This window comes from Vicugna pacos, chromosome 2 (genome assembly GCF_048564905.1).
Source record: "Vicugna pacos chromosome 2, VicPac4, whole genome shotgun sequence".
In the NCBI taxonomy this organism is placed as follows: domain Eukaryota; kingdom Metazoa; phylum Chordata; class Mammalia; order Artiodactyla; family Camelidae; genus Vicugna; species Vicugna pacos.
Window position 1 is genome coordinate 45,825,607 of NC_132988.1, and position 17,663 is coordinate 45,843,269.

Below are 17,663 nucleotides of genomic sequence, written 5' to 3' on the forward strand. Positions count from 1 at the left end.
TAGATATTTTATTCTTTTTGATGAGGTTGTAAATGAGATTTTTTTTCTTACGGTCTCTTTTTGAGACTGTATAGATATGCAACAGAATTCTGTATATTAATTTTGTATCTTGCAGCTTTACTGAATTCATTGATGAGCTGTAGTAGTTTTTTGGTGGTGTCTTGAGAATTTTCTGTGTATAGTATCATGTTATCTGCAGTGACAGTTTTACTTCTTCCTTTCCAATTTGGATGCCTTTTATTTCTTGTCTGATTGCTGTGACTAGAACTTCCAATACTGTGTTGGAGTGGTGAGAGTGTCTTGTTCCTGATCTTAGAGGAAATGCTTTCAGCTTTTCACTTTTCAGTGTGATATCAGCTGAGGGCTTATCATATGTGGCCTTTATTATGTCAAAATATGTTCCCTCTGTACCCACGTCGTTGGAGCTTTTATCATAAATGGATGTTGAATTTTGTTAGAAGCTTTTTCTGCATCTGTTGAGATAATCATGATTTTTATTCTTCAGTTTGTTAAGGTGGTATCACATTGACTTGTGAATATTGAAAAATCTTTGCATCCCTGGGATAAATCCCATTTGATCAAGGTGTATGATCCTTTTAATATATCATTGAATACATTAATCATATGTATTGATTATTGGATACAATGTATTTTAAATTCTTTATGGTGCTAACAGCTTTCTGTGCATGTATGTCGCTGTGTTAGGTGTTGTGGGGGCATCATATATGTACCACATATGAAATACCCCAGTCAGTGTAAACCACAGGAGGCTTCAGAGACAAATAATCTTCTAATAATTTTAACAGATTAATACATAGTAGAGAAAATTCAACCTTGATTATTCAGCTCTACAGCTTGGCATCAATATATTTTTAAGTTGAATTGTATAATGTTGTTAACTTTTCATAGAGACTGCACAGATTTTCCCTCTGATAACTTGATGACATCTCATGATTGAATTTTAGGGAGGGAAAGGTTCTAGGGCTAAGGTCCTTTCTCTGCTTCCTTAGCAGATGGAAACATAAAAGAGGCATAATGTTACCCAGAGTACTCAGGCCCACTAGGTACATGAGTCTCTCTCAGAGTTTAGTTTAATCTGTTTTTAGAAGTTACTTTTCTTTCCTTCTTGGCTCCTTTTTCCATATGTCTCCTGTTCGTTCCAGTAGAGGGTCTAGAGGGTCACTTGCTCACTTAGCTGGAGAGGATCTGGCCTTCATGTGGGTGAGTAGTTCTTCTCTCCCCATCATGGTGTCCCTCCCTTTGCTGATCAGTGCCATGCAGGGACTCCTGATACAGCAGTGACACCTTCAGTGATGCACTGGTGCTCCTAATTCTGTCCTAACTGTGACTTATGGTGTCCCAGCCTCCTCCTGATTTTTAAAATTCTAGTACCATAAACCCTTTTCATCTAATATCTCTTACTGGATATATTAGACATACAGTTAAAAGAAAACCTATGTCTGAATATATTACAAATGTTTAGCCTTTGAATGTTTCCACATTATAATATGTCTGCTGATAATTAACCTGGGACCCAACTTCTTAATTTATTTCCCTTATCTAAACCTTTTAACTCAACAAATAGAGATAAAATGAATTGATAACTACCCTGCTCTGATGTTTGTCTCTACTGATGTACTATCTGCAGGACGATAAGACCTCATCCCAGGAGATTTTGTACTTCATCTTTCTGCTGTTCTTTTTTCTGTTGGTTAATAGGTTTTCTATTAACCAGCTTCTGAGCTCTTGTGCTAGTCCTATTGCTCTGCCTCTGGCCTTCCTTCTCATCTGCTTTATCTGTTCTTTCATCATCCATTATCAACCAGACATCTGTTAAAAGTCCATGACTGTAGTTAGTCACAGTCCAGGATACTGGCACTACAGAGATAACCAGCTGTGTTTGTCCTTGAGGGATTTAGGTTGTAGGTGATAGACACAGAAGTTAGAGTATAAACTCCAAGAAGTTATCTTATAAACCAGATTCAGTGTGTACATAGCATACTGGGAGGCACAGAGGATTGAGTTTGGAGAGGTTTTATATCAGATCTTTCTCATCTGTTTCTTTATTTTAAAAAGATATTTTCACTGTCATAGAATTCTGGATTGACAGGTTTTTTTTTTTCTTTTAGTACTTTAAAGGTGCTCCATAGTCCTTTTGTTTTCATTGTCTCTGAAGAGAGAAGTCTGATTTAATTCTTTTTTTTTTTTGTCCCTCTCTTTGTAGTGTTTTCTTTTTCTCTTTGTAACTTTTTCTTTCCTGCTTGAATTCAACATTTTCCCTTAATCTCTGTTTTTTAGCAGTTTTAGTATAGATCTACGTCTTTCAGAATATTTAGGTCTGTTTCTTTCAGTTTAGAGTTCTTTGATTTTCTTGGGTTGGTGGTTTGCTTTTTTATTGGTTTTTGAAAACTCTTGTCCGTTATCTCTTCAGATATTTCTTTTGCCCTGTTCTCCCTCCTTCTTCTGGAACTCCAGTTACATATATGCTAGACAATATAATATTGTCCCACAGCCAAAAGATACTTGTCCTTTCACTCTTTTTTGTTTTAACTTTTTAGCTTTAGTAATTTATCTTCACTTATTTTTAAGTTTACTGATTCCTAAGCTGCATCCAATATATTGATTTGCCCATGAGAGAGAATTTTAAAACTCTGATAATTAAAAAAATTCTATTACCATTTGGCTGACTTAAAAATTTTAATATAGTGTCCACTTCTCTGTTGAAATCTTCTGTCTTTTTATGAACATTTTCCACTTTTGCATTAGATCTCTTAACATAGTAATTGTAATTTTAAAGCCCTGACTGACAGTTCTTACCTCTGGGTCATTTCTGGATCTTGCTGAATTTCTTAACAGTGGTGGTGTTTCTTGCTCTTTTTAGTATAATGTAATTTTTTTTTTTTGAGTGCTGCATGTTGTGTCTGGACAAACAATAGAGATTTTTGAGGTAATTAGTAGTTATGCTTTGGGCATTTATTTTCTTTTTTTCTGTCATACTGTTAGTGTAATGAGTTAATTTAGTCAATAGCTTAGCTGGGTTTGGGTTTCCTTATTCTGTGGTTACTCTTAATGCACCGCCAGCTTCAAGCTTCTCCAGTGATGGGCTGTTCTACCTTGTGTTTAGTGTGGGATCTGCTGCTGGAGAGTTTTCCCCAGAGTTTCTACTCAACCCTCAGCTGTCAGCTTTCCCTGCGTACCTGCCCTGTGGAAGGGATCTCTCTCCAGGCTCTTGCTCCTCTCTCGGCAGTGAACTGCTGTTGATTATTTGTTGGTGCTAGGCTCATGATAGGGGAGCAGTGGTGGTTCTCAGTTCTGCCAGTCCAGTTTGAAGCTTAGGAAGACCTAAGCTCCTGAGTCTTGATATGGTCTTTCTCAATGTACCTTCCCTTCCCGCATATTAGGCAGCCTCTGCTTGGATCCTGGGAGGTCTTGGAGGGTGAGTTTTTTTGCTCCTCACTTGTGCTAGCAGATCCTTGTTTTTGATCAGTTCAGAATCCTGGGCCAACAGTGTTTCCTCCACCTTCCTTCAGCAGACCATATTTGCTTGTACCCTCTCCTCAGAGACAGTGGACTCTGGGAGGGGTTCCTGCCCTCCCCCATCAGCTTAAGGCTTAAGTGATGCAGAGAGTGGGCAGAGCTTTGAGCCTGTGCACCACCGAGGGAGTGCTCTCTGTAGTCCTTGGACCTGCTTCTGATCTTTCTTCTCTGTATCTGTTGTCGGCCTGCTTGTAAGTGTGTGCAGAACTCCTGTGTCTGGGTGCCAGTGATACTAACCTGTCATGCTAGTCCACACTCAGCCTGTAAGAGTTTTGCAAACTTTAAGGCAGTTTTCTTCTTCCTGCCTTTATTGTAGCCACCCTTTCCTCCCATGCTTTACTAAAGGGAAGTAGGTCATGTGTCTTGACTTCTCTTAGTGAGACTTGTCACTCTTTGGAAGCAGTTCATGTTACTTCGTTAGGACCTCAGCCCTGTGATGGGCTCAGGGAAGTTTGGTTTCCTGGATTCGCTGGGCTTCCCTCTTGTTAGGTGGTGTTCTATTGTGGAATCCCTGTGTTTCATTTACAGTGAATTGTCTATCCTTACTCTGCTCTGTTGAGGTTCTTTAGTTTTCTCATGAAATTAATAAATATTCTGTCACTTTCATTAAAACTGTGTTTTTAGTATTTTTCCTTTTAATTTTGATTGTAGTTCTGTTTGCATTTTTACTGCATTGAATGTATGTTTAATTAGAGATTTGTCATATCAATGGTAGAAAGTTATACATAGTTTTATTTTCTGTTAATTTGGATTATCTAATTTTATATCTAATTAGTGACTATACAAAACTCAGAAAAATACATATTCTCGTATAATTTAAGGGGGCTCATGAATCTGAAGCCATTTATGTCTTTATGGATGACTCCATATGGTTCAGACGCTTAGAAAGGACTGTTAAACTTAATGTGTAATAGGTATCCTCTCCTTCCCTTCCTTTTTCCTGCAATTTCTAACCACTTCTTTGGGGCTCAGAAAAGCATCCTTTGGGTATGGCACTTTACCTGCATAGAGGATATTTTTAAACTTTTTATTTTATTTTGTTTTTCTTTTTTGCAATGGTCAGGTGATTTTGTTGTTTTTTAAAAACATTTATTTTGAGAAAATTTCACAACTCTTCTGTAAGTCTATGGTAGTACAGTGAGTTCTTGTCTTTCTTTCACCCAGCTTCCTCTTAGGTTAATAACTTACATGACCATAGACCATTTCTCAAAACTGAGAAATTAGCCTTGGTACTAAATCACAATCTTACTTGGATTTCATAAGTTTTTCCACTAATGTCTTTTCCTGTTATAGGATCCCACATAGTATTTAGACTTGTTTTTAACCATGATTGTGTAAAATGAAAATACAGACTCATGTGGTGTCTGTTATGCACAGGACTTTGCTTTTTTCCCCACCTTGTAATGGTAAAAATTGAGAGTTGACCATCACTGTACAATTTTAGACTCAAACTGCTCGACTGGTCACCGCATCTCCAGTTCTGTATGCCTTTTATTCCATTCTGTATTGTTGGCAGAATCATCTTTCTAAAGTGTAGTCTGGTTCTTTGCTTTTTTTTACTCCAAAACATTTATTGATTTTCCCATTGTTTATAGAATTAAGGTAATTTGTGTTCAAGGTTCTCTGTAGTTTGTTTCCAGGCTGCATTTTTTCTTATTATTGTCCTTATGTTTTTCACCATGGTGTTTGTTTGTTTTTGTAATGCTGTTACTTACCTAGTAGTCTCTGGTCTTAATTAATGCTTTGCTCCTAATTTGTTTGCTCTTAATTAATGATTATACCTATTATTCTTCCTTTTATACAGGTATTAGTCTGTGTTACACTTGCTAGACAATCTGATAATTAGACAATTTCATTCAGTGTTTTGAAAAAGAGATAGATAAAGAAACTAACATTTAGTGAACACTTACAAGGGACATATATGTGGGTCTCTGTGTCCTTTAAAATATTTGTTTTGATTGTTAGAACCGAGGGGCCAGTGGTCTTTCTCCTACTTGAGCTTCTAACCACCTCTCACTTGAATTACTATGGTAGCTTCCCCACTTGATCTTTGCGCTGAATACTTTATATATATTGTCTCATTTTATTCTCACAGTAAACCTACAAAGTATTTCAGAGATATTAGCTCACTTGCTCATGGACATATTGGATTCTATACCTAGGATTCTCCTCACACCCCAGGTACAATATAATTCAGTTTACAACCAGAAAGGTATTCTGGTTATATTAGTTTAAAAGAGAGAAATTTTCTTTTGAAAAATTTTTTTATCCTAAAGCTGGGTGGTGACAAAGAAATGCAAACACCTCCTTAATGTGTTTGCTTTTTTGGGTACCACCCTTTTTTGGGGGAAAAGATTTCAACTACATACTTTCTTAAGTAAGTGACTTCACTTCCCATTGAAAGTACATATTTCTGTGTTGTACTTGTATGATCCTGTTAGTTAATTTAACAGATACTTAGTGCCATACATACTAGGCACTGTTGTCAAACACTAAATGTGGCGGTGAATTAAACAATACAAATTCCTGCCTCATGGACCTTAATTTTTGATTCTTACAACCATTATTTATACTTATAGACTAGAATGACTTTATAATTCATTTTTTTAATAACATGATGTGGAATTTAAAAATATAATTGAAGGAACAAATACAAACACAACTACTTCTGTTCTGGCATTTATTCTCCTTTGATTGATTTTCTCACTAAGTTGAATCTCAGATGAGCATGGGGAGACCAGGGACTACTTGATGTTCAGCTCAAAGTTCATGGTTACTTGGTGATACTTGGAGTTCCTTTGCCTGCTGCACCGTGGGCGTGAGGTGGCTTAGTGTAAAGTGCACTTTTCGTAATAAACTCCTCCCTAGTGATCCAGTGCAATTCAGCTTCATTGTCATCACAAAGGCGTTTGTTAGGTTTTCCAAAGGTGGGTTATGTGAGCTCACATTGTAGAGCTAATCTCACAAACACAGAGTGAGGAGCGGAGGGGGATGAAGATGTCCAGTGCAGTGGTGTTTTAAAGCGAGGAGCAGTAACCACAGCTCCATTGCTTTGTAGTGTGTGTTTTGAGCAGGGATGTGAAGGGTGGAGGTTCTGAGCTGGCCAACATTCTGTGCCAGGGCACCTTTGTAAGTGCTGGGAGGGAGTGGCCTGGGCACAGATGGAAACCTGCCACAAGAAGCCCATCAGCTGGACTCTGACATGTGCAGTCTTTGGTAGTCACTTCAGTAGCATCTTTGCAGTTAATCTGTGTTAAAGTTCTGAGAAGTAATTATAATTTTCCTTACTTGACTGGTGAGGAAACAGATTCAGGGAAGTGAAGTTGTTTGTCCCAGGATAGTTGAGTCAAGGGTACTTAGACACAGTCTGCTGGATTCAACAGCCTACGTGCTCTCTTTATATGATACTGTCTTTCCTAACACCATCTAGATTCTATTTCTAGTTTATTGCTCAAAATTGAATCTTTGCTCTGACACGCTTTCACAATCCATGACCTTTGTTTCCTAAGTGGAGTTGGGATTAACAAATCGAGAGGAATGGACCTTAAAGGTTTAGTATTTTTAGAACACTTCAGAACAGATCAAAGACAACACTGTCTGGACTGGAAGGAATGTTTACTGTAAAGAAATAAACTGCCCATGTCTGCCCCTCGTTAGTGTGAAATGTTCTTTGTAGTGTGTAATAAAAGTATGTGGAGGCTATCTAATTTACCTTGGAAGGCTGAGACACATTTTGCCAGATGAGCTATGATTTACTTAAGTTCTAAAACCTAAATCTAAGTGGTGAGTGAGTGACTTGGGTTATTATGCCATCTATAATGGAAACTTTGTTTCTAAAATAATAAAGGTCAGTGAATTTTTTCTCTTCTTCAGGCTCAGTTTGTTAGATTTCTGAGGGTTTTTTCTTTACACCAACCAATTCTTTGATTCTCTGACAGCGACTGGGTGTTCAGCAATTCAGTTCAGTTCTGACACTAACTATCCAGAAGTTGCTTACACCCTGCAGGCTAGGGGCTCGGTCTCACAAGACTGCCTCTTCTTCAGATGCCAACTACAGACAGGGTGACCAGGCTACCTGTATTTCTGTCTGGCTGACGGCAAGTTCAAGAATTCTCCCACCTCCCACCCCAGCCCAGGTTCAAGATTTCAGCTCACAGAAAGCACTGTACTTACAATTACCAGTTTTTTTTTGTAAAGGATACAGCCCAGAAACAGCCAAGTGGAAGAGATGTATGAGCGGGGAGGGATAGGGAGAGGCAGGGGCTCCCATGCCCTCTCTGAACACCCCATCTTCAGCATATTCATCAACACAGAAGCACTCTGAACCTGTCCTTTGGGGGAGTTTTATGAAGGTTTTTATTGTGTAGGCAGGACCTATCAAATCTTTGATTCATGGTGATTGAGCTCCATTTCCAGCCCCTTCCCCAGCCTAGAGGTCTAGGGGTGGAACCAAAAGTTCCAACCCTCTAATTAAGGCTAGGTTTTTCTGGACAAGCCCCTAAGGCTGGAGTCGTATCATCGTCAAACCAAAGATACTCTTATCACTCAGGAGATTCCAAGGGTTTAAGAGCTCTGGTTCCAGGAACCAGAGACAAAAACCAAATATGTACCTCCCATTGTACCACAGCTTTTTAATAGAGCAAAGGGAGAGTATGCTTTGGGACTTTCTAGAGTATGCAGGTGTTTGAGAAGTGCTGCTTCCATGGTAATAAATGGAATTTTTTCTGTCTGACGCTTGGTATTACTTTGGAGAGACTCTTTTGAAATAAATTATACCAGGTATTGATTCTTTAACATTCTTTACTGTCAACAAAAAAATTGACTGATAGGTCGATCTAAGAAAGAAATGGAAAATTTTTTGTGAGCCAAATTGAGGGTTATAGTCCAGGAACAGCCTTTCGGAAAGCTCTGAGGACTATTCCCGCTTGTTAAAGGTCAAAGCACAATTACATAGTTTTTGAGATGGAAGCCTATACATTAAATTATGTAGAGAGTTTTCACAGTGCAGATCTTTACAAAGTGGTGGGTCGTCATGACCCCTTACAAGATTAAGAAGTTATCTTTTAAGGAGTTGTCTTGCTGATGCTAGGAGGATGTTGCTGTTTATGGTTGAGCAGGTGTTTATGAGGAAGGTTTGGTCGATGCATAAGGCAGATGCACAGTGAGCAGTAGAACAGAGAGGAGGCCAAAGGGCAGAGAAAGATTTTTATGTTTAAATTTTCCTTGACTTGCCCTAGAATTCTAATTTTTATTTCATCATTACTGAGATGCAGAACTGGTTTTCACTGTCCAAGAAAAAAATATTTTTAGTGTGCTCTGTCATGGGTGTTCTAAGATGATGGGTTTCTTTGATTCTGTCATCTCTGGATTGTCTTTTTTATCTTTTTGATCTGGTCTATATAGTTTAATTGCCAATGTGGTCATTTATATAAATACTTAATTTCTCAGTATTTTTTCAGAGTATGTTTATTTTCTTAAGGTGCTTCAGTTGGCACATTTTTGTTTGAGAAAATAGAAGACACTGGAGAATACTGAGGATTTTTTGTTTTTAATGTAAGTTTTTTTCCTAACCCTTGAATGGTCACTAGATGGCCTGCTGGTATTACGGTTTAACTTGGCATGTTATGACATAAGGAAATAGGCTTCTTGCTGATGGTTTTAATCTAACGTGATATTTTAAATACTGTTTTAAAATCTACTAGGAACTCTAGATTTACTAGTGCTATAAATTATTTAAAGGTTTGTCTTTTTATGAAATGGTGCTTTAGTGCTCTAAATGGATTTTATACTGTACTTAAAACCAGACTTTGCAACTCAGTTTTTAAAGTGATGCCAGAATGTCATTTGGTGTTCATGCTTTGGATGCATGTCATTTAGATAATAGAAATTTTACAGTTACATAGAAATATGATTGAGCTCTGATGTTCAAATCTGTTGGGCAGATTTGGCTCAAGAAAAAAGTACAGAAAATACTTGAAGGAAAAAATTTTAATATGAAGTCACTATGTTAACATGTTCACAGTTCTTTAGGAAGGTTAAGAGAAGGCAAGAACTACTATTTTCAGGTAATGAATGTTGTTTGTTCCGCCTGCTAGTGTCAACTGAAATAATTTGCAGAACTCAAAGGCTGAGAGTTATATTTTATTCGGTGGACGTTTCTGAGGACTTGAACCCCTTGAGTTCGTGGTGACAGCCTCCCAGATCACTCTGACGGACTACTCCAAAGAGGTAGAGGAGGAGCCAGGATATACAGGAGCTGTACAACAAAAACCAGGTGTTGGAACATCAAAAGACAACTGTTAATTAAAGAAAACTAGACATCTCAAGTTAAAGAATTTAGCGTTTTTCTGTTTATGGGAAGGAGCAAATGTCTGGGCTCACTGAAATCATTCCACTGATAAGCACCTCGCTATCTAGGACCAGTATCCTGTGCTTTCACATTATGAGTTCTCTCAGGGCAGCGTTGAGGGTGGCTGCAGAGGCTGGGCTGTCTGCCTACCTGCATCCTGAGCTCACGTTTGGTGGTGGCAGCAGCAGCTGATGACTTGATGGCTTCAGCATTCTTTGTTTACTGATATGGCTAGCAGTGTTTTTCGTTTACACTAGTTCCCAGGAAAAAACAGTGGACTCTTTGAACAAAGGTATGGATACGACGCATGTTAGATCTCAGTCAGGCAAAAAAAAAAAAGTTTATCTGTGCTACATCTTAAAATTAAATTATTATTTGAATATTTCTAGACCTATGTCATTAATGGTAGTGTGTGAATTGTTTATTGATCGCCTATTCAGGAGAACTAGGAGCATCCCTGTTTCCCCTTTACTCTTTAAATTCTGGGTGATTTTGAAGGGTTTAAGATTGGAAGTGAGGGAGAGGGTACAGCTCAGTGATAGAGTATGTGCTTAGCATGCAAGAGGTCCTGGGTTCAATCCACAGTATCCCCATTAAAAAATAAATAAACCTAATTATCTCCCCCTCAAAAAAATTAATAAAAATATTGTAAGTGAAAGGTTAGGTATGTAAGCACTCGCTCCTGACCTGGCTAGTGATGCATTTTTGTTTTAAAGGAAATTTCCTGAAATACAGGGCTTTTTATATACTGGTTACAGAAGAGCACATTGTTTTCTAATAGCTGACTGTGTCTCTGGGAATCCTAATGAATCCCAAGTAAGATGCGTAGCTCGTATGGCAGGGACTTCACGTTCTGTTGTCCAGATATCTTGTCTCACTTTGAGGTGGTTTTGATCCTGATAGTTGTTCGGTGGTAGTTTTGGAAGCTAAATATATTTGTCAGTAGAATGTGCTAGGAATTGGCTCTGTCAGCATTTTACAAGTTCTTTCTGTCTTCATGATAGAGTTATCTTCTCTCTAGACAAAAAATCTACAGAGAACTCACTTCCTCTGAGCACATGCTTCATGTTCCTGTTGACTCATTTTAGGTTTGTGTTAATGTCAAAAATATTCAATTTATGTACCTTTTTAGAAGAGAAAAACAGTAGCGACCTCTTGAACCTTTATTTTGCCACTGCTTAGGCATCAGAAGTATTTTATGTCTAAGTTACGAGGCTAAAATTCATTTTTAAATAATTGCTGGATGTCGGTTTTGAAAAGGGAAGACTTTTGTGAAATGCTTTTAATGAAAAAAATTTATACTTAAATAATTTTAGTGAAATTTTAATTTTAAATATTGTAATTATTAAAATTTTAAATAATAAACAATTATTTTCTCAAAATAAGAAAAAAGTCCTCCTTTTTTGAAAAGAAAGTGATTATAGCCTCTATGTTCATGCATATAAAGCAGTACATGACTAAAAATGCATTTAGCCTAAAACGATGGCATTATTAGTGCACAAAACATTTAAAAAAATAATTTGATTGGGCTTATAGTATAGATACTACTCTTTCGTGTTCAAACTAGTTTTCTTGGAGACACTTAGATTTGCTCACAAATTGTACATTTGGTTTTTAACTTAGAGTGTAGTTGGCAGGAACCTCTAGACATGATATATAGAAATATTTGTTGGTTCCCAGTTCTCACTTTGAACAAAGTCTTTTCAGGGGGAGCAGATTTACACATCCGAGTAACCCGCCAGTGTGGTGGCATTCTGGAGAAGGGGGGGATTCCAGGGTGGAGACAAGGGGGGATCAGACCCCCCCTCCTTGTGCCTGGAGAGGCTTAGTGTGCACTGCTGCTCTTCATTAATATTTGGAGCTGACAATAGTGATTCTGGCTTAAGAAACCAGCTAAACATGCCCTGTTGAATCCATCCATCAGAGATCAAAAGACTTAGTCTGTTGGGTGCACTCCTCTGACCCTCTAAGATTGTTGACAAGTATTAGCAGTAAGTGGTGGGAGGGGGGAGAGGAGTCAACACCCACCACAACACAAAAAAGACATCCCATCCTTGCAATAATATCTGCTTCAGAGATGGCAAAGGAAGTTTTATGTAGTTATTAACACAGAAAGATCACATGCTGATGAGAAACCTGGGAATTGTAAATGTTTAATAAAATCATGAAAATAAAGTAATTTGCGTGACAGAATGTTTCATGACTTAGTTTTCATGGGAGAAACAGTAAAGATATTTGTGGGTTTTTTTTTTTTTGGAGAATAATAGTATTGGGACCTCAGTTGAATCCCAGTTCTGACACTTATCAATTAAGTATATGACCTTGGAAAAAAATAACCTAATTTCTCTGGCTTTAATGCTCTCATCTATGAAATGGGAATTAATAATAGTACCTGTCTCAGAATTGTACTGAGGATTCTATTAATACATGTAGAGTCCTTAGAATAGTTTCTGGCATGGAGCAAGCATACTAATTATTATTCATTGAATATTTATTGTGTTAAGTGCATTGGAAGACAGTATAGCAGGGATTTGGGGCAAGTTATTAACTTCTCCTGAGCCTCAATTTCCTCATCTGTTAAAGGAGAATAGAAATTGTTTCTTCTACCTTCATAGGTAGGATTGCATGAAGATTAAACGAACTAATTCATATGAAGTCCCTAGGACATTGCTGGTGGTGTTAGCATCCTGTAAATGTGAGCCCTCACAGTTCACATACTTAAGTAATTTGTCACAACATCCCTGAACTATATATAATTGTTGTTGTTGTTGTTGTTGTTGTTTAACGGCTGAGAAGGAGACAAGTTGCGAAATGTTAGGTAATCTGCTTGAGGTTGCATGGTTAGAATTGAACTCAGATCTTAGGTACAAAAATCAGAAATAACTGAGCTATAGACCTCTGTTGCTTTCCTATATCTCTTTTTGGGTTTAGGATATTGTGCCTTTAGTATTTTGTGATTAATGTAAATATTTCAAGTGTATTTTATGAAATTTTATCATACTGTTTCTCACAAAAGCACTAACGAATGCCTGAGTGTATGTGTAACTTAATTTTAGCGTTTGTTCCTAGAGTGGAGGGCTGACACATTTTTGCAGCTGCAAAATAATTTATGCCTCAAGGCACCTTTAAGAGCTTCACACGTCCAAGAAGTTAATTGAACATTTAGGGGGTGTGTTCAGTTCACATAATGCGCTTCATGTTGCTCTTCCAGAAAAGCTGATACTGAATTTTTATTTTCTAGTTGATGGAGTAATAGGCTTTGTATAGGCTGCTGAAACTACCAGTTGCCCTGCAGTATGCCTATTGGTAAAGATAATTGTGGGTTGTCTTTTTTGGAAGGGAATATATAAAAATGACAGTGATAACCATATATAGTGTGATTTGTTTTTCTCATTTCCATATTCTCTTTACTGCTATTTTATAGTTTAAAATAAACATATTAAAAATAACTCCTGGAGTTAGGAGGCACAAAATGGGCTATCTTAAACTATTTCTTTTGCTAGATTTTAAGAAGAGTCTTCTATTATGTGATTTTTCTCTTTAGGTGCACAGTGAAATCAAGTATGATGTATGAATTATGTATGTTTATGTATCACCTCTTTGGCCCCCTTGGCAAAATTTAAGACATGCCCTCTTTAGCTTGGGTTTATGGGAAATAATCTGCCTCATTAATTCACGGTTATGTAGTATTTACATCTGCAAAGAGGAAAGAAAGGCAGCTGGTGGAAGCTGTCTCTCTTCCTTCACCATTTTTCTTTCATATCCTCATGTAGTGTTTACCATTAGTAAACACAACAAATAGCCTTTGGCTGTGGGTGCCTGCTGGATGTTTGTTTAGTTGGAGAGGGAGGTCTGGAGGGTTGATGAAATGCCCTGGGCTGTGCAGGGTTTGTGTTTCACACACGTGCTTCCCACTTTCCTGTGAGCCGTGGGACTTTACTGTGAGCAGTGGGACAGCTCAAGAGACAAAGGGCCTCTAGAAAGTGCCCTTTACACCTGCCCTCCAGGGACAAGCTAGCTGAACTTGGTGTGGGAGCATGCGGTGTTTATTTCTTTTATGTCTTTTAATTTTATGATCTCTTTTTCCTTCATGTTTACTCTTATTTATTCTTGAGTATATCATGAGAGAGATCAAAGGCCTTGAATATACTGGTTGGAGGAGCCTTATTATGGTACATGATTTAGCCAGCGCTGTTCCATCTTTGAGGGAACAGAGTGTTGGAAAACTGTAGGAGAATAATTCTTTCTAGATTCTCAGAACCCAGAGGGGCTGCTTGAGTAGTGGCCCTCAGGCCTTTCATGACATCATCTAACTTTGAGACACATATCTGACTCTGCTTTTTTCCTCTACTGAAGGTATTAATGTAAGTCCGAATATAAGTTGAAGTGTCTTCCCAAACTTACTCCTCAGGAAAAGTAGTAGGGAATGTCCTGGTTCTTCCATTAGTACTTCTTTTTAATTACCTTTTTTGTTTTGTTTTGTGTGTGTGTGTGTGTGTGTGTGTGTGTGTGTGTTTTAATGGAGTTTTATTTTTTAGAGCAGTTTCAAGTTCACAGCAAAACTGAGAGGAAAGTATGGAGAATGAACGCTCATATGCCCCCTGCTCCCCTCCCCACCACGCACAGCCTGTCCTACAGTCAACATCCATCAGCAGAGTGGTACATTTGTCATAATTGATGAACCTATATTGATATATCATTATCATCTATAATTCATAGTTTACATTAGGATTTTACCTCCTGTGGGTTTTAACAAATGTATAGTAACATTTATACACCATTGTATCATACAGAGTAGTTTCATTGCCATAGAAAATCCCTGTGTTCTGCCTATTCTTCCTTGCTCGCCCCCCACCCCACTCCTGGGCAACCACTGATGTTTTTACGGTGTTCATGGAGTTTTGCCTTTTCAGAATGTCACATAGTTGGGATCATACAGTATGTAGCCTTTTCAGAGAATTTATTTTCAGTATCAAATTATTGCTTGGACTTGTATATGATCAGTGCCAGTTTTATATGCTTACAGAAGTTACTTGATATGACTTAAAAAAAGGTTGTTTTAAATACATTTAGTAATTATTCCTAGGTATATTGCGAGTGTTGTATACAGACTTTGTAAAGGTCACTTGATGGGCAGTGTGTAAAAACAGTGCATAAATCTGTGGCAATCACAAGTATATACTCTTAGAATAAATGAGAAAAAGCACCCAGTGTGATATAAATAAGTAAAATTTGGTAAAATTTGGTGAATTTGGATAAAATTTCCAAACTGCATTTCATATGGGATTAAAGAATGCCATTTCTCAAACCACAGTGGTGGGAGTAAAGTGGACATATTCTGAAAGTACTGTGTTGCATGACTGAAAAGGTGGCTTTAGTGACACTGATGATAAAGGGGCTTGGAAGCTGGAATAAAATGGTTTCATGGTATCTTACAGATGATGTTTTGAGTGATTTTTGTTTGTTTGTTTCCAAACTGTTTTTATCATTGTCTCTTACCTCTTACCTGTCTTTTATCACCTCCTCTTTGCAGTTGCCTGATTTTGACATATATGGTACATTCTGGGAATTTCTTCCTCTCTAGATAGTGGGACATTAGGCTTAGTGGTTTCTTGTATGTGGAGTGATAGCTGCTTAAGGGTAGACCAGTTGTCATTAGGAGAATTGATTGAGGAGGCACAGCATCAAGTCCCTCTTTCATACTTCTTTGTAAAGTCTCATTTTGAAATGTTAATTTTCTTCATTAAGATACCCTTTGGAGAACTCTAAATTGTTGAATCAAACGTTTAAATTGTACTTTTGTGAATGTATAGGATATTGTACCTGTGGATGCCTCTTACGAAGTAAAAGAACTGTATGTGCCAGAAAACAAACTTCATCTGGCAAAAACAGATGCAGAAACATTACCAGCATTGAAAATTAATAAGGTGAGTTCTTTGTTCCTTTTTGCACGGAGTGATTTAATCAATTTAAATATTCTGGTGGGATATGCTAGAAATCTTAAAGTTCAAGAAATAATACAATGTTTGTTAGATGAAGGGCACTTTGTCATTGGTGAGGGTTTTTTGGGGGGGGGGAATCGTTTTTATCTAAAGTTTGTTTTAGTTTAGGACAGTGGTTGTCAGACTATAGTTTCCAGACCATCATTGTTAGCATTTTCTGGACACCTGTTAGAAATTCAAATCCTTGTGCCGTACCAACTAAACCAACTAAATCAGAAACTGTAGGGTGGAGCAGTCTTCATTTAACAAGCCTTCCAGAAGTTTCTTAAACATATTAAAGTTTGAGGACTGCTGTTTTGGGAGATGCTATCCTTATTAGAAATATTGGGAAGCCTAATGTTACTTAAATTTATTAAGAAAAATGCGTATTTTCCTAGTGCCCTAATTGTTTATTAATTTGTTTAGTCTATAATCATTCTTAAGAAGTTTGTTTTCATTGCTTTCAAAATTAAACTCCAAAAAGCCATTACTGCTTTTGTTCATAAGTACATGAAATTTTTCTTTACTGTCTCATTTACTAGGTGGATATGCAGTGGGTGCAGGTTTTGGCAGAAGGTTGGGCAACCCCACTGAACGGCTTTATGAGAGAGAGGGAGTACTTGCAATGTCTTCATTTTGATTGTCTTCTGGATGGTAAGACATTTTATATTCAATAGTAATTGAGTGTGGAAGAGAAATTACACAGTTGCAGGAATTCATCACTATATATAGAAAGTAGAGGTAACATCTTAATGGAGATAGCCTTTTAAGACTATTTAGACTAAGACTAAATTATATCAGTACTCAACATTTTAAATGTATTGTGAGATCTTTTTTCCAGTTTTAGTTTTCCTGATCATGATTTATTGCAGGGGGAGAAGGACAACCTGGGGATGAGGGCTGAAAATGGATTTAAAAAACAAATAAGTTCCCCTGTGACATATCCACCTATCACAGTAGAAAGTCTCTCCCTGGAAAGTGCACACACTTATTAAATTGTGCCATATTAAATTTGTGCTTGCTTAAGCTGAGCATTCTAACAAGGAATCAGGGAGTCCAAGTTAAGGAATCCTGAAATAGGTGGTTTAAAGGATGCTTATTCCTTTTCTTTTAAAACACTAAAAAAAAAAAATTGCCAAAGAAATTGATATTGAGTATATTATAATGACATTCCAACTACCTTAAACTTTCTATGCTGTTAGTAGCATTAATTTATTATAATAAAGAAAATATTGCTAAATGTTAATGAACCCTTGTGCCATATGCTCCAGCAGTTCCACTTCTGGGTATTTACTTGAAGAAAACAAAAACACTAACTAGAAAACATACATGCACCTGTATGTTGATTGCAGCATTATTTACAATAGCCAAGGTGTGGAAGCAACCTGAGTGCCCATCAATAAGTGAACAGATAAAGAAGATGCAGATACACACACACACACACACACACACAAACACACAGAGAGGAATATTACTCAGCTATAAAAAATGAACTGTTGCCATTTGCTGCAATATGAATGGACCTGGAGGGTGTTACGCTAAATGAAATAAGTCAGATAGAGAAAGACAGATACCGTATGATTTCAGTTATATGTGATTTAAAAAACGAAGCAGAAGAGCAAACATTAACAAAATAGAAACAGACTCATAGAGACAGAGAACAAATTGGTGGTTGCCAGAAGGGAGGGGTGTGGGGATGGGCTAAATAGGTGAAGGGGATTAAGAGGTACAAACTTCCAGTTATAAAATAAGTCACAAGGATGTAATGTATAGCATAGAGTCAATAATACTGTAAT

At 37.3% G+C, this 17,663-nt stretch overlaps 1 protein-coding gene across 2 annotated transcripts in view; it reads left to right on the top strand.

Annotated features, from left to right (window-relative positions):
* The window catches only part of PAPSS1 (3'-phosphoadenosine 5'-phosphosulfate synthase 1), a 105,737-nt gene that overhangs the window by 30,316 nt on the left and 57,758 nt on the right, over nt 1-17,663 (top strand). For both annotated transcript variants that reach the window (XM_031690607.2, XM_072939208.1), the window contains 2 exons: nt 15,700-15,813; nt 16,410-16,521. In XM_031690607.2, the coding sequence (XP_031546467.1) occupies nt 15,700-15,813; nt 16,410-16,521 (226 nt within the window). The remainder of the gene's footprint in view (nt 1-15,699; nt 15,814-16,409; nt 16,522-17,663) is intronic.